General features: G+C 41.7%; 1 protein-coding gene across 1 annotated transcript in view; it reads right to left on the reverse strand.

Moving 5' to 3' along the window:
* Positions 1-767: 767 nt before the first annotated feature.
* The window catches only part of man2b2 (mannosidase, alpha, class 2B, member 2), a 65,709-nt gene continuing 42,189 nt past the window's right edge, over positions 768-24,287 (reverse strand). The window contains exons 14-19 of the mRNA XM_043674218.1: positions 21,906-22,016; positions 20,374-20,563; positions 18,123-18,275; positions 15,796-15,908; positions 12,687-12,804; positions 768-1,522 (exon numbers count right to left, since the gene is read on the reverse strand). Of these exons, the coding sequence (XP_043530153.1) occupies positions 1,428-1,522; positions 12,687-12,804; positions 15,796-15,908; positions 18,123-18,275; positions 20,374-20,563; positions 21,906-22,016 (780 nt within the window). The 3' untranslated portion in view covers positions 768-1,427. The remainder of the gene's footprint in view (positions 1,523-12,686; positions 12,805-15,795; positions 15,909-18,122; positions 18,276-20,373; positions 20,564-21,905; positions 22,017-24,287) is intronic.

Here is a 24,287-nt window from a genome sequence, read left to right on the forward strand (position 1 = left end):
TGAAGACTTGTCGAAAAATGTGGCACTGGAAAAGCACAGCAGGTCAGGCAACATTCGAGGACCAGGAGAATCGACCTTTTGGGCATAAGCCCTTCATCAGGAATGTGGAGAGGGAAGGGAGCTGAGAGATAAAGAGGAGGGTGGGGGCCGGGCAGCGGGGGGAAAGTGGGTGAGAAGGCATTAGGTGGAATCAAGTAGGAGGTAATTGTGACAGAAATGTTCCCTGAACTGTTCTGCAAGTTGGCGTTCTGTTTGACCAATGTAGAGGAGACCACATCGAGAGCAACAGATACAGTAAATGAGGTGAGTATATGTGCAGGAAAATCTCCGCTGGATTTGAAATGATCCTTTCGGGCCTTGGACGGAGGTGAGGGGGGAGGTGTGGGCTCAGTGCTTGAAGATGTGTGCCAGTTAAAAATATAATTCAGTCTCAGATAGATGAGATCTGTCTTATAAATAGGATTACATTAATAATACTCATTAGCAATGATTTGAGTATGTACACCCAATGTTCTCAATATAACAGCAAAGGTCAATATTAGTAATAGATTGTCACGAACACGATGGAACCAACTGAAAATGTGGGACATAAATGACAGGGTGATTGAGCAGGAATGTTTTATGATAAAGTGTCCACAAGGCAATAATGGATTATAAAGCAAAATACTACAAATACTGCGATCTGACAATAAAAGTAAACACAGAAAATGCTGGAAATGTTCAGGCAACGTTGGTGGAGAAAAAGGTAAAAAAAAACAGAAACAAAGTTTGTGTTTCTCATTGATAATCTTTCATTAACAGAGGTTCTATTGAAGGATTACTGACTTGAAATTGTATTTCCATTCACTGAGGCAATAAAGGATGATTAGGATCCAGTACTTTACATAACAATACTAGAAATTACACAGAAATAAATCGTATCTGTTGATAAACAAATCAGGAACTCGAAGTTTCTTCAATAATGATTGAAACCACGCTTTAATATATCAGAAAACATGGCATGGGGCACCTGAGTGACTGAAAAATTGATTAAATTAGGAGAAACCAGCTTCTGGTAGTCGAGCTGCATGCCAAAGAGGAATTTTCTAGAAACCGCAGACCAATAGCATTTTTTTTTAAAGTATAGTTATCTGAAAATTGGTCAATGGTATGCTTTTTCTTGCAATTTCTTGCAGTATGTTTCATCCTGATGCATGTTCTTCAATCCTATTTCATTTACTTTAAGGTTGGTTTGTACATTCACGTGTCCTTTTGCCTCCACTTGCCACAATATTATATTTTCTATTTTCCTCCAAATTAGACAGAGATGCTACCTGGTCATTTATTTTACTTCAAGCCAGCAATGAGAATAAGCTGCAACTTGACACATGAACCTGCACGATACAGTCATAAGTTTTTCAGAAATTTATATTTTCTTTGTAGTTTTCCTACTCTTTAAAATATACAAAGAAAGTTCGCAACTCCTTGGGTCGAATAGTGATGATGAAGTCTTTAGTTAGCCATCTTTTGTCATTTTTAAGATCTACAAAAAAAGACAAAATTAGGTATCAGAACATATCTAATGTTTGAAAGCAATTAATCAGGAGCTTTATGCTATCACACAAAGACCTATTACATCTGTTACTTTTTTATAGTTTCTTTATTTTTCTGCCTTTATTTTCTATATTTTATTTTACTTTTCCTGTTTTAAGATGGCTCCAGCGAATGGTGATGCTATACAACACTTTTCACTGTATTTTGTAACAAGATACACATGACAATAAAAAAACAAATCAAATAAATAATGAAATAGCAAGACCTGAAAAAGTGACTTCGATTCTTTCCCCAGATTGCAATGCTGAATGACACTGTTACGGACTAGGCTAGACCCCCTCAAAATATTTCAGAAGATAACCCAGACCCTATCTTTTCTAGTTGTTTTAGGCAGATATCAGGTGGATATCCCAGGAGTGATGCAGCTAGTCAAACTACTTGGCTTCAAGTAAAACAATTTATTTACATACTACCGAATGAAACACCAACAAAAGAAAACAGAAGTTAGAATAACAACAATTTGAAAATCCAATCGACTCTATCGCAACTTAATGATGCTGTTCCAACTTCCTGCAACATCCCCACATACACACCCCTTGGCAAAAAAAAACAACCCCAGGTTCTTACAGGAGAGATGTTAGAGAGTGAGAGAAAAAGAGAGAGAGAGAGAGAGAGAGAGAGAGAGGGGATCAGGCAGGGATCATGTGCTGAAGCATGGAGCCTCTTTCCATTGCAGCTGTCTCTAGGTCCCCGGCTAAAACTAAACCAAACTAGAAAAATCTCTGAACTGGGAGAACTGGCCAATCCCCTTGTACAACTGTTTTAAAAAAAACCTGAAAACCTTTTCCCCGATTGTTACCTTGGGCAGTATCTGTTAGCCATTAGCAAAGACCCAAAAACCCAGACAAATTGGAACCTCTGCCTTTTACAATCCCTCTTGAAAAAAAACAAGAAAAACATAACCTTGTTAAAGGAGCAGCATTGTCACAACACCAACAGCATGGGCTCAATTCCTGCATGGGCTGAGGTTACCATGAAGGAATCTTCTTCTCAGTCACTCCTCTTGCCTGAGGCACGGTGACCCTATGGTCTGCTAAGACTATGGCGACTTTATCTTTTTACTTTACCCTCCCTGTGCATCTGACTGCAATGCTAAGATAAAAGTCATCTCAATAGAAACATTCCAAATAAAGTTATAAATCAAACCACGTCACTATGCCAAAGAATCACCCATGTGTGCAGTATTCTCTTAGTGCAAACTGTCCATTTAGGAACTGTGAAATGAAGCTATGAAAGTTATGGATGAGCCATTTAGCTGTTCCTGTCCTATAGCTCTGACACAGTACTACCCTATTGGCTCCCAAGCTGCTGATTTTCACTTCAGGAGAGGGCAGAGGTTTTAGAGGCAGACTCAGAGCAGTTTTGATCCCAAAGACCAAGTACTGGTCTTGATCACCTGGAGGATCGTCTGTGTTGGAGTGTTGGCAGAGATCAGCGAGGCCTAGTAGTGGTAGGAGGACATCCTGAGTGGGAACAGCAGGTTCCGAACATTTTGAGTCACTCACTGGTGCCCCTACAGAACCTGTGTTGGACGACAGGTTGCAGAACTGTTGAAAGAGCTGCAAGGCCCTTTCAAAGTTGGTATCCACAGCCAAGCTGGCAATAGTCTAAGCTTGCATTACTTCAGTCTACATTTGCACAACAGCATCCAGACATTGAGTGCCTTTTCCCTCTACTGCCATAAGAGCTGAATCATTGACCATCTGATACTTCATTGCAACTGGTTCGATAAGGGTTCCCAAGGAATTGACCACCTTGTCCTTGCTGGAAAAGCTGTGGGCTCCACAGTATGTGGAAATTTCACTGCCAAGTTGGCTCTGAGCTCCTGCTCCCAAAACTGGATAAGCCTGACAGGAAGCCCGCAGTAGTTGAACAACCATCAGCTTTTCTCTAAACCAGCCCAATACTGGACATGGTGTGTTTCAAAACTCAGGTCCCCAAGTATTATTTGGGTCTTGGGATTAATAATCTAGCAATAACATCACTAGGCCATCACTTCCCCACTCCTCTTCATGTGTCTTCCTGTTGTTTTACCTCCCGTTATACCACCTCAATCCGAATTGGGCTGCAGTTCTTGGACTTTCAGAATGAGAGCAGGGCAGTGCTAGGATTGTGGTGAGGGGAGGAAGAGATGTGCAGGTTTACATCACCAATCGGAATAGTGTTTAAGGAGAAATTGCAATGTGAGGAAGAGGATTACGTCCTGCAAAAAACAGTGAAGGATGTTAGAGGGTACAGTGCAATGTGTTAGGTTGATATGGCTGCCATAGTTAAACAGTTAGCCACATGTAGACAGGAATGTGAGATTTACAACAGTTTTAGGGGAACTGTCAAATGAAGCTGTGAATGTTATGGATGAGTCATAATTAGAAGGTGAGTGCATGTTTTCAGCTAGGTGCTTGAGGTTAGTAATACCATTGGCGGGATACTGGCTTTCTGGGACTGCACGCAGGTACTCAGATAACTAGCACTAATGATCAGAGCTATTAACTCCCACTGCCTTGCTATGTTTGTCTGCAGGGCTTTCTGATAGCTCTCCTGCATCTCCAGCAGCCTATGTTCTTGTCATGTCACAGTCCTTAACAGCATTGCAAACCTAACAGGAACATCTCACATATTCCTGTCCACATACGGCTAACTGTTTAACCATGGCAGCTGTATCTCCCAAACACATTGCGCTACACTAAGTAACGTACTTCCCTCTTCCCCGCAGATCAAGGTTATACATAACCAGCAGCAGCTGGAAGTCTGGCCTGGCTTTCTGTCCCTTCCACCTATGGAGGAGAAGATGCTCACCATCAATACAATAGCAGGGAGTGAGGCTGTTGCCAGCTGTAGTAATTGGAACCAGGGCCAGGTGGATCTCATTGACTATGAGATCCTTGATTGGAGTTATTAACCTGGGGCAATCAGAGACGCCAGGCTGACAGATATAAACAGGAGATTTGCCCCTCTTCCGCAGTTACGTTAGAGCCCGGGTGTCTCTGGAGAAGGAGCACCCGGTGTCCACCAACACCCTGGAGTTGTTCAGGGAGAGGTGGGCGCCGCAGGGAGTGGAGTGCATTATTTCTCTCTCCAACTCTATTTTGATTTAGTCCCTACCCTCCCTTCACTGGTGCACCTTGTGTCTCTCACTGTGTCTCACACCTGCACACACACACACACCATGGGTGCTGGGAAAAAAAAATAAGCACTACCGCACTTAGGTGGTAGTGTGGGGGTTAAATTAAAAAAAAATAAAATAAACAGGGACTTTGGAGGGTGCTGCACGCAGCAGTCCCCTGCAACCGCAGATTGCGGTGGTTCACGGACTCCCAGCCCAACTGCTTGTTCTGTGGCGCTGTGGAATCCGTGGACCATGTATATATTGGGTGTGGGCGTTTGCACTCCTTTTTTGATAAAAAAAAGATAAACAGGAGATTTGCCCCTCTTTTGCGGTTAGGTTAGGGCCCGGGTGTCTCTGGAGAAGGAGCACGCGGTGTCCACCAACACCCTGGAGTTGTTCAGGGAGAGGTGGGCGCCGCAGGGAGTGGAGTGCATTATTTCCCCCTCCAACTCTATTTTGATTTAGTCCCTGCCCTCCCCTTCACTGTTTGATCACACAGCATTGCCCTTTGATGTGAAGGGCACTGCTTGTCACTGGCCACTCAGGTGTTTTCCTATCTTCCTGGTGGTGGAAATTGAATAAAGATTTGTGCACCTTGTGTCTCTCACTGTGTCTCACACCTGCACACACACACCATGGATGCTGGGGAAAAATAAGCACTACCGCAGTTAGGTGGTAGTGTGGGGGTTAAAAAACAATTAAAAAAAATAAACAGGAGTGTCCCTTTGATGTGAAGGGCAGTGCTTGTCACTGGCCACTCGGATGTTTTCCTATTGAAAAAAAAACAGGAGATTTGCCCCTCTTCCGCGGTTACGTTAGAGCCCGGGTGTCTCTGGGGAAGGAGCACGTGGTGTCCGCCAACACCTTGGAGTTGTTCAGGGAGAGGTGGGCGCCGCAGGGAGTGGAGCGCATTATTTCTCCCTCCAACTCTATTTTGATTTAATCCCTGCCCTCCCCTTCACTGTTTGATCACACAACACTGCCCTTTGATGTGAAGGGCACTGCTTGTCACTGGTCACTCGGGTGTTTCCTTTCTTCCTGGTGGCGGAAATTGAATAAAAGTTTCGTACACCTTGTGTCTTGCACTGTGTCTCACACCTGCACATACACAACATGGGTACTGGGGAAAAAGTAAGCACTAAAGAAGTAAAAAGAAAAAAATTGAACAGGAGATTCAGAAGCTTGCCTCAGTCTAGAGACTGTGTTGGAGCTGGCTGGTCAGAGCCCATGTACTGTACACATGTAAACAAAGGGTGACTTGCTGAAAGGATACTGGGCTCTGTGCAAACAATTCATTATCTGTTACTGATACATAATCCCAGGTCACATTCACTTTTACACTGGTCCAACGGCACAGAGCAGATGTGGAAGAGCTGGACTGGCTTTTTAACCCAGACTTTCAGTCTGCTCCTGAACTTTCTGTCCAATTACCATCAGCAGACCTGACTTCACCTCAATTGCAGGATTTATTAAAGGTATTCTTCAAACTTGTAGTTTGAGTTATCATGAAGAGGAAAAGTACCAGTATAATGGAGTCAACACAGGAAAAGGCCACTTTATAGGCAGAGGGTGATAGTATTTTCCAGTGATGGGAAGAAGTTGTGGAATGTGCCATCATGCTCCTTGATGCGGTATATTTATAATGACCATTGTAAGGCAGGAAAGCATTGACAGCAATGGCACATTCTGATGTGCTTTTCACCACAGCTCCTCATCATGCCTTGCAAAGCCTAATCCAGTCTATCACAGCTTACATTAATATACCTTGAAGGTTCAGTCATCCCTCTCTCTCTTTGCACTCTTTCATACCCCAATTAATCCATTCTGCACTGACACTAACATACTTTTCTCATGTGATGTTGTTCCAAACCCTCAAAGTCACCCTCAACAAATACTCTCTATCCATTGGATAAATAAATGCCATTATTCTCTCTCATAGGTGATTGTTTTGCTAACGCCCATTGTTACAGCTAACCTGAGAATGCAACATTTAAAAAAAGGTTTTACACATGAAAAAAGTGAAACTATCATGGCATTCGAACAGATGAAAGACTCAACAGACAATCAAGGTATTTTTCAATGTATAATTTCAGTTACATCACACTGTAAACTTTTGCTATAAATTCTCATGCCCGAAACGTCGATTCTCCTGCTCCTTGGATGCTGCCTGACCTGCTGCGCTTTTCCAGCAACACATTTTCAGCTCTGATCTCCAGCATCTGCAGTCCTCACTTTCTCCTATAAATTCTGTGCCTTACAATTGTGTCCTCCACAACCACCTGATGAAGGAGCGGCGCTCCGAAAGCTAGTGCTTCCAATTAAACCTGTTGGACTATAACCTGGTGTTGTGTGATTTTTAACTTTGTATACCCCAGTCCAACACCGGCATCTCCAAATCATGACAGAATACTAGTGAGAGCCAGAGAGCCAGTGTGGTCTCTTTCCTCAGGGTATCGTCAGCAACACCCGCAGAGGAAAAGGGGCTGGAGATCAGAGAAGTCTCACTGTGCAGGGAGATAGGAATCCCTCAGCTACCTGGTGTTGGAATTAAATATCAAGCACCTGCATGGCATACAACACTTAAGGTATGTTGATTTCATGCCAACAACATCTGAAATAAGATTCTGTGTACAATGGTTCCTTCAAGCATTTTACAAACAGGATACAACAGCAGCAACAGCCAAGAATGTGTGATATACAGGCAGGCATTTCAAGTGCATGACTGCAAAAAGGTTGGAGGAAGCTGTCTCAAGCACAAGTGACGTGATACCCCAGGCCTTCACAATAATGTGTTCTTCAGTGGGACGAGTGGCAGACTTGAACAGGCTTCTCAAATGTTAATGCTGATCTCTCTCTTTGCACTTTCTTTGCGGCTGTAACCCTGTATTCTACACGCTGTTCTGTTAACCTGATGCACTTTGTATGGTACGATCTGCCTATACAGCACGCAAGACAACACTTTTCACTATACTTCGGTACATGTGACAACAATAAATTAATCAATCAAGAATCCAATGTGGATATCATGCCAGAGCAAGAAAGCCTTCAATACTGGCTTGTGCATTCAATGCCACCTTGAATAGGTTGAAAAATAGCACACCTTCGCCATTCATAGAGGTGCTAGCAGCGACGTGCAGCTGGCCCACGAGAGGGTTAGTGGTGAAAGGGGAACAGTCTTTGTCCCACAGGAGGTCATTCAGAAGAAGAGCTGAAAATATGTTGCTGGAAAAGCGCAGCAGGTCAGGCAGCATCCAAGGAGCAGGAGAATCGACGTTTCTGGCATGAGCCCTTCTTCAGGAATCCTGAAGAAGGGCTCATGCCCGAAACGTCGATTCTCCTGCTCCTTGGATGCTGCCTGACCTGCTGCGCTTTTCCAGCAACACATTTTCAGCTCTGATCTCCAGCATCTGCAGTCCTCACTTCCTCCATCAGAAGAAAGACAGAGATCTGAGCAGCCTTTCTCCAGTTTAGCTAAAACCACATGGGTGGCACAGACAGAGCTGCTCAGAAGGACAAGAGTAAAGATGAGTTGTTGCACAAGGGGCTCTATTACAACCTTATATTGCTCAGATTCTATTACTTATTTCAGCCCTTACCCATACTAATCTTGGGCATATCTTTTCTGTCTCATCTATTTCTGTTGCTGTTTCTGCTGCTGGCCATTATCTTTGCTATCTGAGGTTCAACATAAATGGTAGCACAAACATAGACCGCAACGATCTGATCAACCAAAACTTCACAGCTCCAAAGTGTTGAAAATGCCTTCAAAGTACAGCACAAGTACCATGAAAACACTACTGGTCACAAAGAGATATTAAGTACCAATGACCACATTTCCCCAGGATATCGCCATCTCTCTCAATTGTGACAGATTCTCACGTACTTTCACAGGGTGTAACATCTGAGGCCCCAATGTTAAGGCAGAAATCCCATGTGAATATGACTAACTGAGTAATTAACATCTCAAGCCGCAACTGCCTCTCCCAAATGCAGAACTGGAGAAACAAAAAACATAACAGGATACAAAGAACAGACCAAAAATATGGGGAGAGAAGTATGAGAGTCAGAAGGAAGGGAGCATGAACATAAATGTTGCCTGCTCGCTATGGCACATAGGCAACAGACATCAGCAAGGGCTCACAGTTCAGTTACGTCAACCAAAGTGTTAAAATGTGCATTACATGGAGAGAAATGGGGAGGTCAGAAAGGAGAGGAAGCAAGAGTGAGTGCATATTGGAGAACGAGGAGAACTAGTACGTAGCATGTAGTGCTAGTATGAGTAGACATAAACACAGGAAACTAGACAGGATAACTGTCAGAAAAACAATTTGTGGTACTTAGTTGCACTCAAATTTCCCAACATCATTCCCATTCTGAAACAGTGACTACATTTCAGGATTACTTGGCTCGCTGGAAGATGCTTTACAAAGTCCCAAGGGCATAAAAGGGGTAGTAAATTAAAGAAAGGGCATTTCTATCTTCAGAACAGCACCAAAACCATGAATTATTTGGTCAATTTTGTGGAAGCTTCTAAATAGTTTATTCAACATTTTATTCTGGAAGTTTTAAGATTTTGCATATTTTAATTAAGATGTTATTTTAGAATCATAGAATCCCTAAAATGCAGATACAGGCCATCTGGCCCATCAAGTCTGCACTGAAAAAAGCATCCCACCTAGACCCACCACCAACCTATCCTGACATCTCCCATAGCTAATCCACCTAATTTGCACATCCCTGGATACTACAAGGCAATTAAGCATTGTCAACGCACCTAACCTTCCCATCGTTGGACTGGGGGAGGAAACCACATAGACACAGACAGAACATGCAAAAACCATATAGCCAGGTGTCCAAGGCTGGAATCGAACCCGGGTCCCTAGTGCTGTAAGGCAGCAGCGCTAACTACTGAGCTACCATGCCAATCTTGACTATTAGAAATGACAGTTACCAAATACGCTGGACAAAAGCCTTTTCAGAATGCATTTTCTGTAATTAACAACCAACAAACTGAGATTTCACACATCTAACATGTTTTCAAACAGATTAAAACCTTTAGATGATGGTCAAAGGTTTCCAAAGATGTGCAGGTTAGGTGAATTGGCCATGCTAAATTGCCCACAGTGTAGGTCATTTGTCAGGGGTAAATATAGGGTAGAGGGAATGGGTCTGGGAGGGTTACTCTTCGGAGGGTCGGTGTGGACTTGTTGGGCTGAAGGGTCTGTTGCCACACTGTAAGGATTCTAAAAAAAAGTCCATTGTTTTACGTTAGGTAAAGCTTAAAATGTTTTTACATGCTCAAAACTGGAATAGGCAAGAGTGCAATGGTGAAAAACTATTTTGCACAAACAGCAGAATTGTCACAAACTCTGAGCTACATCAGAAAGTGAAAGCCTTCTCTCTCTGGGAATGGTAAACAGATTTTCAACAGAGATAGTTAATGTTAGTCAGGTAACAGCATTGAATTGTAGATCTGTTCAAAGATCAAAATTCCAGGATAGAGATATTAAACAATGCTGCTCCAATTATTCATAAATAATAATTAAGGAATGTTACATTTCTTCACTAGACAGTTCACCAGGTAGATGTTGGGCAGGTAATCCATAGTGAAAATCATATGCTCTGGATGGAGCAGCCTTGACGATATGCATAATTTCTTCTTTGATATGTAATTTTTATTTCAGATTTTCAACATCTATAGGAGTTCATTCACCAAAATGTAAAGTGTTATTTTGGCAGCAATGTACATTATGTGCTAAATGCAACTGTTGCTAACACAGGAAATCTTGTCAAGAAACATTGATGGATGATTGCTAATTGTTAAAATGAAGGGACAGAAGAAAAAGAAAAATCCAAACTGGATATTGTACATCACACCCTGTTCATTTATTACTTCTTCAGAAGTAAGTCCCAGCATCTCAAAATAGGTAAATAGTTGCGAAAGCTTCAGACTGCTCATCGATTTGAATCAAAACCATTTGAGAGAGTTAGTGTACTTTGCAAAAAGGCAAAAAGTAATGAGAAATGGTACAGTGCATTTATATTTAAATGATTTGGAGATGCCAGTGTTGGACTGGGGTGTACAAAGTTAAAAACCACACAACACCAGGTTATAGTCCAACAGGTTTAATTGGAAGCACACTAGCTTTCAGAGTGTCTCTCCTTCATCAGGTGATAGTGGAGGGCTCAATCCTAACACACAGAACTTATAGCAAAAATTTACAGTGTGATGTAACTGAAATGATACATTGAAAAGTTGATTGTCTATTAAGCCTTTCATCTGTTTGAATGCCATGATTGTTTCACTTCTTTCATGTGTAAATCACAAAACCTTTTTTAAAAAGTTGCATTCTCAGGTTAGCTGTTAACAATGGTGATAGCTAGACAATATGTTGAAGGTGTTGGCCCCCTGTGTTCTCTGTCTATGCCATGGTGTTTAGATTGATTCTAATCTAAAAAGTGAGATAACTGAGTTTTACATTAATTCATGCAGTTTTTGAGCTCAGAGTTCTACATGAATGCATGCAGTTTTTGAGCAAAGTACAATGTAATCCTGCAAGTACAAATTCACCCCACAAAATATATGTGTGAATGTGGGTCTTTGTCTGTGTCTGTGTTGTCTGGGTTGGGGGTCGTGAGTGTAATAAAGTGTATGTGTGTGTGTGTGTGTGTAGTGAGTGCAGAGTGTCTTAAGTCTGTGAGGGGGTGCATGTGCGAGTGTGGGAGTGTGTGTGTCTGTAAGGGTGTGTGTGGATATCTGTGTGCGCATCTGTGTGTCCGTGTGTATGTGTGTATAGGAGTGCCTGTCTGTGTCTGTGTGTGAGAGTGTGTGTGTGTCGGAGTGTCTGTGTGTGTATGTATCCTGCAATGTGACATGAACCCAAGGTCCCGGTTGAGGCCCTCCCTATGGGTACCGAACTGAGGCTGGGACCTTGGATTCATGTCACATTACAGATGACCACCATTGCACTACACACACACAGACACTCCTACACACTCACACTCTCACTCCTATACACACATACACACGGACACACATATACACAGATGCGCACACAGACACCCACACAAATCCTTACAGACATACACACTCCCACACTCACACATGCACCCCCCTCACAGACTTAAGCCACTCACGACCCCCAACCCAGACAGACAGACACATAGACACAGACAAAGACCCACATGCACACATATATTTTGTGGAGTGAATTTGTACTTGCAAGGTTACATTGTACTTTGCTCAAAAACTGCATGCATTCATGTAGAACTCCGTTATCTCACTTTTTAGATTAGAATCAATCTAAACATCATGGCATAGACAGAGAACACAGGGCTGAAAAATGTGTTTTTGGAAAAGCGCAGCAGGTCAGGCAGCATCCAAGGAGCAGGAGAATCGACGTTTCGGGCATAAGCCCTTCTTCAGGAACACAGGGGGCTAACACCTTCAACATATTGTCTAGCTATCACCATTGTTAACAGCTAACCTGAGAATGCTAACTTTTTAAAAAAGGTTTTGTGATTTAGACATGAAAGAAGTGAAACAATCATGGCATTCAAACAGATGAAAGACTTAACAGACAATCAATTTTTCAATGTATCATTTCAGTTACATCACACTGTAAATTTTTGCTATAAATTCTGTGTGTTAGGATTGAGCTCTCCACTATCACCTGATGAAGGAGTGATGCTCCGAAAGCTAGTGTGCTTCCAATTAAACCCGTTGGACTATAACCTGGTGTTGTGTGATTTTTAACTTTATATTTAAAAGTACTATATATAATATATATATATATATACACAGACCTTGAGACACTTACTTATGAGAATCAACTCAAAAATGCCCCTGCACACACAGACATAAACGACTGGGGATTGTGTAACTTTCCATAGTTTCACTGAAAACTAAAAGAATGTTCTATTCACAGCAAGATAGTGTTCCTTAATTGGAAATATCTTTCAATGGAAGTAAACGTAAGTAACTCACCTCTACCGTCTTGTTGTGTTGTTTTCCATTTCCAGCGTTTGAGTGAGTTAATGTTCCAGATCCCTGTGAGTGAGCGTTCTTCAATAGATACCACCGTTCCCAACACCTTCAGCAGATCCTGTCAGCGATTTCATTCAGAAAGAGAGTTTAGATTGCATCTAATTAATGGCAAACTCGAGTGACAGACAGTCTGCAAACAGATTTTGAAGCTCAGTTCAGTTTATGAATTTAAAAACGTTGACTTCTCTGAAACGTTGTGCATTACTGCTTATGTATATTTACCCCACACTGTTTCCATCCTTACATTCATGCTGTTTACATTTGCGAGATTATGCACTACTTCCTCAGAGACAATGCAAACAGGAAGTTTAACACACAGCCATTTAATAATCAAACTTTATTTTCTATGCATAACTGGAAGATAGGAAATAGACAGATCGCAGCATTAGAAATCAGATATCAGAACTGGAGTATGGTGTGGGAGTTGGGACCTACGACATATTATCAAAATCAGATTCAGGACCACCTCCAGAAAGAGGCAAAAAAAATACGACAGTACAGAAAGTTAAAAGGAATTAGGGAAGGAAGTAGTAACACATGCAAGTCATTGACACTGAGGAGATTAGTTTGACTCTGGTTAAACATCCTTAATGCAACAAATACAACATTAACAGAGGGTCATGTGACTGATCACAGTGGGAAGAAAACAGGAGAGAGTTTGCTTTATGGAAGGATAAATAAGCCTGTCTAAAGAGGAAATTTATTAGACAACATCAAAATCAACCAAAGCAGTTTGGAAATACCACAACAGTTCGACATCAGACATAGTGAAGATATTGTGCAGATCTTGCATGATGCAGTCGGTCTACAAACTGCATGAGGCAGTCAATATTGATTTGAGGGGAAAAAAAGATCAGAACACAAAGCACATAGAGGAAAAGAAAAATGACAAGATACACCATGATCTGAAATTCAGAAAAACGGAGGACTGGGAGCAAGGAAGTTTTCTATAATGTACTCTGAAGGAGATTAATGTTCTACTAAGGTGTGAAATGTAACAAGGGGTCCGAATGCAGGGAGAATTCTGCAGGGAGTAAAATGAACTAATTCATTAGGATCAACATTTTGGCACCTATTCCAGAGGGGGATGAGCAACTAAGCAGCAATAATTTGAAAGGAGAATTGCTGACGTTGACATAAACTGAGCGAGAAGTCTGAAATGGCCTCTAAATGAACAACTTTTCAGATGAAGAGTATTTACCCAACAAGGCTGAGATGCAATTACAGTGATACACTAAAGAGTTACCAGTACAATGGAAATTTGCTACTATGATTCTCATCTCAAAAAGAACAACTACAGATTCATTTGCCTCACTTAAATTCAATGTACAATAATGGAATCATCAAAATTAAAGTTGATTATATTAGTATAACAATCTCGAGTGTGATTGGTTAATGTGCTTGCTTGATGCTCTCTGATCGGAACTGCACTTAATTTGGACAGATGCGCACAGGTAATGAGAAAGAATGAAAGAACAAAGAAACGAACAATGAAAAAGAAAGGGAAAGAATGAAAAAGGGAAAGAATTTCACATAAATCTTGCATTCATGTAGAGACGGCCTTTGACCAGGACAATAAAGGACACTTGTAATTCTTTCAATACTTTTGTGAAATGTGTCAATCCTTATAAGAATGATTGAAATGGACGATTAGGAGTTTGGATCAATTATAAAACAAAGAAAATTTCTTCCATAATTAAATGCACTGTTCCATGTGACCTGACAGCTCTGTCGCTGAAACTGGGTAAATGGGAAAGCAGTTAAGAGAGAAACTGTTTGGAGATTTACAAGTAGAGGAACTGGAGGATGATGGTGATCATTGAAAATGTGAAAAAACAACAGAGAGCAGGCAGAGACACAGTTCCAATGGTGAAAAGAAGCAAATCATTCACCGGAAGAGGTCAGTTTTTCTGTTTAGCAGAAACAGGAACAAGAGTTTTTGGAGGTACTGTGCAAACTACAAAAGTCTAAAACAGGAAAGCTGAATAGCTTGGCGATGCTGAAGAGCTGGAGACTTTCTCACAAGCACACCTTGTGAACTGAGGTGTATACTGGTTGGTCTATTGAAAAAGAACTCTCGAGTGCTAACCATCAGGACGTGGTGACCCGAAGGTGAAAGAGTCTGTTGAAGACCCAAACCCATTCCCCACTACTCTACATTTACACCTGACTAATGCACTCAGCTGACACATCCCTGAGCACTCTGGGCAATTTAGCATGGCCAATTCACCTAATCTGCACATCTTTGGATTTAGATATATTAGATTACTTACAGTGTGGAAACAGGCCCTTCGGCCCAACAAGTCCACACTGACCCACCGAAGCGCAACCCATCCAGACCCACTCCCCTCCATTTACCCCTTCACCTAACACTAGGGGCAATTTAGTATGGCCAATTCACCTAACCTGCACCTTTTTGGACTGTGGGAGGAACACGCAGACACGGGGAGAATGTGCAAACTCCACACAATCAGTCGCCTGAGCTGGGAATTGAACCCAGGTCTCTGGCGCTGTGAGACAGTAGTGCTAACCACTGTGCCACCGTGCCGCCCATAAATTGTGGGAGGAAACCCACACAGACACAGGGAGAATGTGCAAACTCCACACAGACAGTTGCCTGAGGAGGGAATCGAGGAGGCAGCAGTGCTAACCACTGAGCCACCATGCATGTTATAAACTGTACAGTTGTGTGGTGTGTCACATTTTGGGTGGGTATGTGATGTGAATGTTTGAGGTTGCGTCAGACACATCTTTGGTATTGACTATTGAAGCTAAAACATACCATTTTATTTAAATGCTCATTTGTCTGTTAATTAACATAACTTGCATTGGTCCTGAGTTGCATTAAAGTAAAAGTTATGTAATCTTGGTAATTTATTTTGTTTTTGATTCACTGTAACCATTTTGGAGAGGATAACAATATACTCATGTCCCACAGGGTAACAACTCTGAGAACCTCCTCCTCACATACTTACTTTACACTGAGCAGGGTTACTGAATAGTCTTTTTAAAGAATTATTAACTGCTGAAAAGAGGCATTTCAACAAACCTTTAGGTTGACAGTCACAGGCTGGGACAGAACAGGATCTTCTCCCACTTCATACAAATGCATAATTCTCAGTAGGATGCGGCGGAAATCTGGCTCAGATTGTTTAGGTTTACCTTGAAAAGGAGAAAAGCTGTATCAATGACCCAGAAGCAAAGATTTAAACCAAATGAACACTTGTGGTGAATTATCCTAATGCAAACCAATTCATAAGTCGGGCATTTCAGAATACATTTCATAAGCACAGTGAAAATACTTAATTAGTGCTGCCCAAGTTCATTTGTCTACAATGGAAAAACAGAACAGACAAGCCAGCACTAGCGGGTCTATAAGAGAATGAAAATGAGATGAGTATGAAAAAAAGCAGCATAATAATAATCTGCCTCTTTTCACTTCTTCCTTCCACTTCCAATAAAGGTAATAGTTTCTGTCCATGAAAGCAAACACCAAATCAGGGGGTTAAGTTTTACCAAATATAGCCAGCAGAATGAGGATAGGTGGGGAATGCGATGAAATCCATTTCCTGTGTATCCAACTGTGACAGGAAAGCCAGCATTCTCTAGCAGTGCAACATTCAGAGCACACTCAGATCTCAGGGCTCGCCATTTGGTGGTACTTGATCCTGCCCAGTAATAGGTGAGCTGCTTATTGCTAGGTTTTGTCATGGGTCACTCACGACCCATCCTTCCCACAATGCTCCCCTTGTTTCCATCTCACCAGTCCCCTCATTCAAATGATCAGCCACCTCCAACAAGATGCCATCACCAAACACGTCTTGCCCTCTCCTCAGTTGTCAGCATTCCACAGAGACAGTTCCCTCTGTAACATTCCCCCGCACGCTTCTGTCACTCCTAACACTCCCTCAATCCTATATTGCACCTTCTCATGAAATTGCAGGAAGTGTAATACTTGCCCTTTTGCCTCCTCATTGTCCAAGATTTCAGGTGGAGGCACCGGCCTAGTAGTAATATTATTGGACTGTTAATCAAGAGATCCAAGTATTGCTCTGGCGACCGGGCTCAAATCCTGGCACAGTGGATGGTGGAATTTGAATTCAACAAAAATCTGGAATGGAGAGTCTAATGATGACCACAAATCTATTGTTGATTGTCAGGGGAAAAAAGAAACATCTGGGTGATTCATGCCCTTCAGGAAAGGAAACTGCCATCCTTATCTGGTCTGGCCTACGTGTGGCTTCAGACACACCAATGTGGTTGACTCTTAACTGCCCTTTGGGCAATTAGGGATGGGCAATAATTTCTGGCCCAGTCAACGCCTTCATCCCATGAATGAATAAGAAAAACCACACCTTCCAGGTGAAGCAGTGTTTTATTGTATTTTTTTACAATCTAGACTACTGTTTTTGCTGTTCAGAAAGCAGTCTCCTCCACTCCAGTGGGACCAAATATAGACTGGGTGATTGCTTTGCAGACCTCCACTCTGTCTGTAAAAATGACACTGACCTTCCAGTTGCTTGCCATTTGAGTAAGGCACCCTGCTGCCACGCCAACATTTTTGTCTCAGGCCTGCCATAGTGTTCCAGTGAGGCTCAACCCAACACCTCATTTTCTGCTGAGACACTTTACAGCCTACTGGGCTCAACAATGAGTTCCACAATATCAGAGCCTGAACATGATCTCCATTTTGATTATACATCCTGCCATTTCCCCTTCTCCACCCACTTGCATAGTTTTGCTCTCGACAGAGCTGACCTAATTTCTAGTATTTACACCTTCATTGCTCTGAGCACCTTCACTATCTGTTCCACTTATTCCTCCTCCTCCTTTGCCGACTGAATAAAAAACATCATTTCCTGCCCCTTTCAGATTCAAAGGAGAGACAATACTTCACTCAAAACATTAACTCTGCTTCACTCTCCACAGCTTGACCTGCTGAGTTTCTCCAATGCTTGCTGACTACATTTGAAAGTTACTATTGCCTGATAATATTAAGCGCCATGTTGCCACTCACAGTGCTCCTTTCAACTTAATGGCCAAGATTAATGCTTTCAAAAAGCAATATTCAGAGTGTAGCAACTCCAGTTTGCTAATCAAACTGTTGCAATTGTTTTCACAATCGAAAACAAGTGCTTGGCAACAGCTCAAGTAGCAGACTGTAGCCCCAGCCAATTGTTCCTCGCAGTCTGCGCAGGCATCACACTTATGTAGTAAAGATTGTAAATTCACTGTGGTTAGCAAACAGAAAGGTGAGAATCGCAGTACAGGTCTTTCACAAACACTTCTATCTAACACTTCAGGTGCTAATGTTAACTTCTGTAAACACCTCTGGCCAAGAACACATCAATACTGTAGGAATCCGTAATGGCTTACCTTTGACTATATTTTGCAAATGCATGGTGTGGTTTGAATTATATCGCCAACCAGGCAGGCAAAGCGTTAGAAGGTGGAGATTGGGTGGGAGAAAGCCAGAACTCACTGAACTGTTACTCTGTGAATTGTGTGACGGAACAAATGTCTTCTTCCCTGTGTAAATAAAAACAATTCTATCAGTATAAAATCACAGCAAGAAATACTGAACAAGGTTTTTTTTTGCTTGTCTCTTGACCTGTCCCTGATAATAAATGAATTAAAAATAACAAATACCGACTGGGAAAGCGCACAGAGAATTGGCTTCATTCATTATCCGTTAAAACTGGCTTGTTATTTAGATTATATTAGATTACCTACATTGTGGAAACAGGCCCTTCGGCCCAGCCAGTCCACACCGACCCTCTGAAGAGTGACTCACCCAGTTATATGAGTTAATGCTGGATAATGCAAATAACATTTCCAACGTTTGAAAAACTCCTAAACAGAAAAATCTGGATAATGCAAATAACATTTCCAACGTTCGAAAAACTCCGAAACAGAAAAATCTGATTCGGTTTTCAAAGACCATATTTAATATCATCTGCAAATATATATGCTCAACCATAGCTCCAATCAATCATTATGATGGGATTAAGCTTGAAAAGGTTGCCCCAATATTTACAACAAACTAAGCTAGGTATATAAATAAAACTAAAATTACAACTAGAGCTCAAAGAGACAAATAAATAAATGAAACATAAATATATGGTAACCGCTATTTCAGTACCAAACAGCAAATTACAATTTATAGATCAAGGCTGATTTCACAGACACCCATCATCGTAAAGCCACATGATGTGACTAATTGCGGTGTGAAGTAAAGGATGTTCTCAGGATTTGGCTCAGATTTTAAATACAGTAGCTCAGTGGTCAGCACTGCTGCCTCACAGCACCAGGGACCTGGGTTCGATTCCAACCTCAGGCGACTGTCTGTGTGGAGTTTGCACATTCTCCCCGTGTCTGCGTGGGTTTCCTACGAGTGCTCTGGTTTCCTCCCACAATCCAAAGATGTGCAGGTTTGTGAATTGGCCATGCTAAATTGCCCATGGTAATCAGGGATGTGTAGGTTAGGTGCATTAGTCAGGGGTAAAATATAGAGTAATAGGATAGGGAAATGGGTCTGGGTGCGTTGCTCTTCGAAGGGTTGGTGTGGACTTGTTGGGCCAAAGGACCTATTCATAGGAATTCTATTAAAAAAATGCTGGGCTGCAGTTAGGTTAGTGTCACAAGGCTATTCAAATGCAGGAGTCTCATGGCTGAGTTTGATCATGCCTTTATGCAATACCTACGAGCAATTCTAGCACATTGTAATCAACAATGAAGGTCAATAATAGCTCTGTGAGTGGCATTTAATCCAAGGCAGAGTGGGAAATTGCATCTGGGGACCTCTCTGATCTGCACAGTATCCTACTGAAGGGTCATCCACACTGATACAGTCAACTTTTAAAGCAAGTCTCTGAGTTAATATAGAAACATCGTGCTGTTTCCCCTGCTCTCATATTAACTCGAAGGACACGGGTTGTTACCTTTGCTGGTCACAGTTTGAATAGCTTGTCCCCACAGCTTCCTATCCCCCATGTCCCTTCTTGGCTTTTCTTATCAATTCTGGCAGCCTTCCCAGTGTTGTAGGAAATGCCTGAAGCTGGCACATAGTTGGCTTGCAATCTTCTTTGGGTAAATTTTCTACCACCAATCCTTCCTGTACTAATTTACAGGGTTTACCAGTATTAAATGAAGTGATTAGTCTTCAGCATAAGAAGCAGGTCCCAAGTAGCAAGGAGTAATTTGTTACATAATAGCAAGTTAACAGGTTACAAGACTGGTTAACTACTTTAATACTAAGGAGATAACAATGTCTCCTACTAAGAGATAGTAACCATGCCTATGCTAGCTGGCTGCAGATTGTGGAACTAACAATAAATTAGGACAACTTTGAATCGACCAGATCCTCTCAGAGTGGGTGGAGCCATTCCGAAGCTCCCAAGTTAACCCTTTCAAGTCAATTACCTGATAGGGAGTAAATGAATTCCCCTCCCCACCTCCAGCACTCTGCCGCAAATTACCAGGGTGCACGTTCTGTACATGATCTACTTTTCCGCTGGGAAGAACAGAATACCGAAATATCACAACAACTGACTTAGCCATTGTTAGCAAAGGCCTTCAAAAAGGATTTTCAGTCTTTGACCCTGTCTATATGCTCTGAGGCACGAACCTGACACAGGACCATACATAATGATGGGCCTGAACTCGAGCGCCAGCCCACTCTGATGTAACGATGAAGTTGTTGCCTTTGACCCCAACATCAACCAGAAAAGTGGCCGTACTACCGAGCTGTCATTCAGCGTAAGGTTGTAGCCCAGATTCCACGCTTTGTTATTCCATAATCTTCGGTGAAGCATCACCTACAACAGTATCACCAGGGGACAAGCAGACATTCATGATTACAAAATGAGATGAAGAAAGCAACTGATATGGACATTATTCATTAACCACTAACACAAAGGCCCACAATTAGAAATTTCAAAGTGAATATCAGGTTTTATTATGAAAGGGAAACATGTTTGTGGGAGATAGCCATGCAAATAAACAACATAATAACAAAATTCAACCAAACGGCTACCTTGCCTATAAATACAACTTACAGAGCAAAAGATTTGTACACACCGCAAATAAATATTTTTTATTGATCATCAATGAAATGTAATGCAGATAGAGTAAAACACGCTAGGCTAGTACAACAATGGTGCTGTCAGCTTACAGAACCATCAATGAAAACCTTGCCTCGATAGTTGAACTCACGTGTAGCCAATACTCTCCTGTTCTCTGTTAGCAGAGAAATGCAAATGGACCCCGAGATGGATGGTAAAGAGGTCACAGAAACCCTATCGTGTTGAAACAGCTCATCGAGTGTCCTCTCAAAGTGCCCCCACTTCCTGCACCCTCTGTGATGGAGCTGCACATGCCACCTGCTGCCCCCATGACCAATTTGCTCCCTGCAGGTGGGCCCTAGCTTCAGAATTCAGATGACATCTGATGTGTCAGAACAAGAGAACAAGTAACCTGCCTCCAATTGGACTGAGACCACAAAGGTAGCAGCATGTCGAATATGAGAAAGCAGGAGGAAAGCACCTTATTGCACAAAAGGTATTGAATTGAGCAGTTATTGCAATGTGACAATTCCACCAATGCTCTTCATTTGAGTGAATGATGTGATGTGAACCACTATCCTTACGTCCACTACTTTGATGAGCTCCCTATGACCCCAGCCATCTTTATTCCAATGGATGGAATGAAGTCTGAACAACATTGCCAAGTGACTATTTCTCCAGAGTAAAGGACTGAGACTTCAGTTTGCCCTCAAAATCCAGGACCCAATTGAAAGGCAAAATCCTGCCACTGGTTTCAATAGCTTATTGGCTCCAGGAAAATTAAGGAGCAGGAAGACAACGAACTAGCATCACTAATGCAGAGGTGCTTTGACTGGAAGTTAGTTCAGTTCCTTCGGGCATAAATGCTTCACTGTAAGAACAAATCAAAATTAAAACTAACACTAGAACAAAACCATTCTAATTCACTGCATTTTAACTGAATGACCTTTAAAAGTCAGTCTTGATCATGGTAAGACTTCCTCTTTCAAGATGTTTCAATAGATATGTTTTTCATGAGGTACAGACACATTATTATCATCCCATTCACAGAAACTTTACCAAAAAAATTTGTATTGAAAACTGGAAAATTTCTCACTTCCAATTGCCCATCAGCTTGACTGGAAATGCCGTGTGCTCTCTCAGATAATATGACAAGCCTTGTGTCACTTCCTTCAATATAAGCAGTCCTTACAACGGGGTAGTAGTTCTGAAAAGCACAAAAAAAGCTTATTGATCATAATTCTCTTCTGACTGTGATGCCACAGAAAAAGCTGCTGATATTTATTGTTTAAAGAACTAGGACAATCATTGCCTACTGAAAAATTAATGTATCTTGCAGTCTTAAAATAGTTCACTTCCAAACCACAAGGTTTCAAAGTGCAATTATTTTCAATTTACACACTATAAATAAAACTGTTAAGTCAACAGAATATCATGTAACTTTGAATAGTAATCCCAAAGTCCATATCAGACCATCTTTACCATAGAACATCCCCTCTTGTCTCGCGAGCTCCAGTACAGAAGCACAGGATTACAGTGAAAAGTTTTTACAATGGCTGCCTCTAATGGCACCCAAGTACCTAAGTACAAAAATCTTGGGTACCAAAGAGGAATAAAAGAAAAAGTAGTAGCACTGCTTACAGTGTCCAAAATAAGTTAGAAATAAGATAGTTATAACATAATTAAAGGATTGATATTATGGCAACATCCACTGCATTGGGGTGCAACAGCTTTCAGGTAATGTTTTATTCTGACCATTTGATCTGTAAGATAGCAACACAGAGTTCTGAACTCTTATTGTTCAGCAAAGCTGAAGAATGATTTGATTATACAGTCATAGAGATGTACAGCATGGAAACAGACCCTTCGGTCCGACACATCCATGCCGACCAGATATCCCAACCCAATCTAGTCCCACCTGCCAGCAGCCGGCCCATATCCCTCCAAACCCTTCCTACTCATATACCCATCCAAATGCCTCTTAAATGTAACAATTATACCAGCCTCTACCACTTCCTCTGGCAGCTCATTCCAAACTCGTACACCCTCAGTGTGAAAAAGTTGCCCCTTAGGTCTCTTTTATATCTTTCCCCTCTCACCCTAAACCTATGCCCTCTAGTTCTGGACTCCCTGACCCCAGCGAAAAGACTTTGTCTATTTATCCTATCCATGCCCCTCATAATTTTGTAAACCTCTATAAGGTCACCCCTCAGTCTCCGACGCTCCAGGGAAAACAGCCCAAGGTCTCTTTGATCAGCAACACTCCATAGGACCTTACCATTAAGTGTATAAGTCCTCCTAAGATTTGCTTTCCCAAAATTCAGCACCTCACATTTATCTGAATTAAACTCCACCTGCCACTTCTCAGCCTATTGACCCATCTGGTCAGGGTCCTGTTGTAATCTGAGGTAACCCTCTTCGCTGTCCACTACACCTCCAATTTTGGTGTCATCTGCAAATTTACTAACTGTACCTCTTATCCAAATCATTTATGTAAATGACAAAAGTTAGAGGGCCCAGCACCGATCTGTGTGGCACTCCACTGGTCACACTCCAGTCTGAAAAACAACCCTCCACCACCATCCTCTGTCTTCTACCTTTGAGCCAGTTCTGTATCCAAATGGCTAGTTCTCCCTGTATTTCATGAGTTCTAACCTTGCTAATCAGTCTCCCATGGGGAACCTTGTCGAATGCCTTACTGAAGTCCATATAGATCACATCTACAGCTCTGCCCTCATCAATCCTCTTTGTAACTTCAATCTCAAGCTGAGAAGTTAAGCAGATCTGAATGTGCATTCCTTGTTCAGTAAGAAAAGAACTGAATTGCCAGTAACATTTTACTGAACACTTTTTCCCTCACTCCCCCTTCACCAAATGCCCTCAAGCCCCCACTCCCCTCATCAGTTTCAACCTCTCAGTTACTTCATTTGCCAAGAAAATAGAAATAAATAGAACCAATAAGGGAAATGTACACCGGAAATGTCCTCTCCCACCTCCCTCAGGCTATCAAATCAAGTCGAAGAGAAAATTCAAAATGTTTCTTTCAGAGGTGGATTATCACAAAATGTTATGGACACATGGCTTTCCATGCAGGCATCCCAAAGTTGGTTCAGTGCCCTTTATGGGAATGTATCAGAAATTTTAAACTTTGAATTGAAAACAGAGTGTATAAATTTTTTAAACTACCCATTAAATGAGATTAGGAACTTCATGCCACTACCATGTGCTCTCAAAAGTAACACAAGCAATGGTGGCTATTGCAGCATATTGCAATAAACATCATCCACAGGGAAACATGGGTGTTTTTCAGATACTGAGAAAACGTGTACAAAATTGCTAGAACATTGTCTACTTCCTCATCAAAGTAAGATCATGAACTGAATTCATGAATAGCTGCTAAAGGTTTCCAGGTAAAACAAACATGGAATGTCATACCCCTCAAGAATTGCAACACAACTATAGCACAAAATGTAATTCT

This window comes from Chiloscyllium plagiosum, chromosome 32 (assembly GCF_004010195.1).
Source record: "Chiloscyllium plagiosum isolate BGI_BamShark_2017 chromosome 32, ASM401019v2, whole genome shotgun sequence".
NCBI lineage: Eukaryota > Metazoa > Chordata > Chondrichthyes > Orectolobiformes > Hemiscylliidae > Chiloscyllium > Chiloscyllium plagiosum.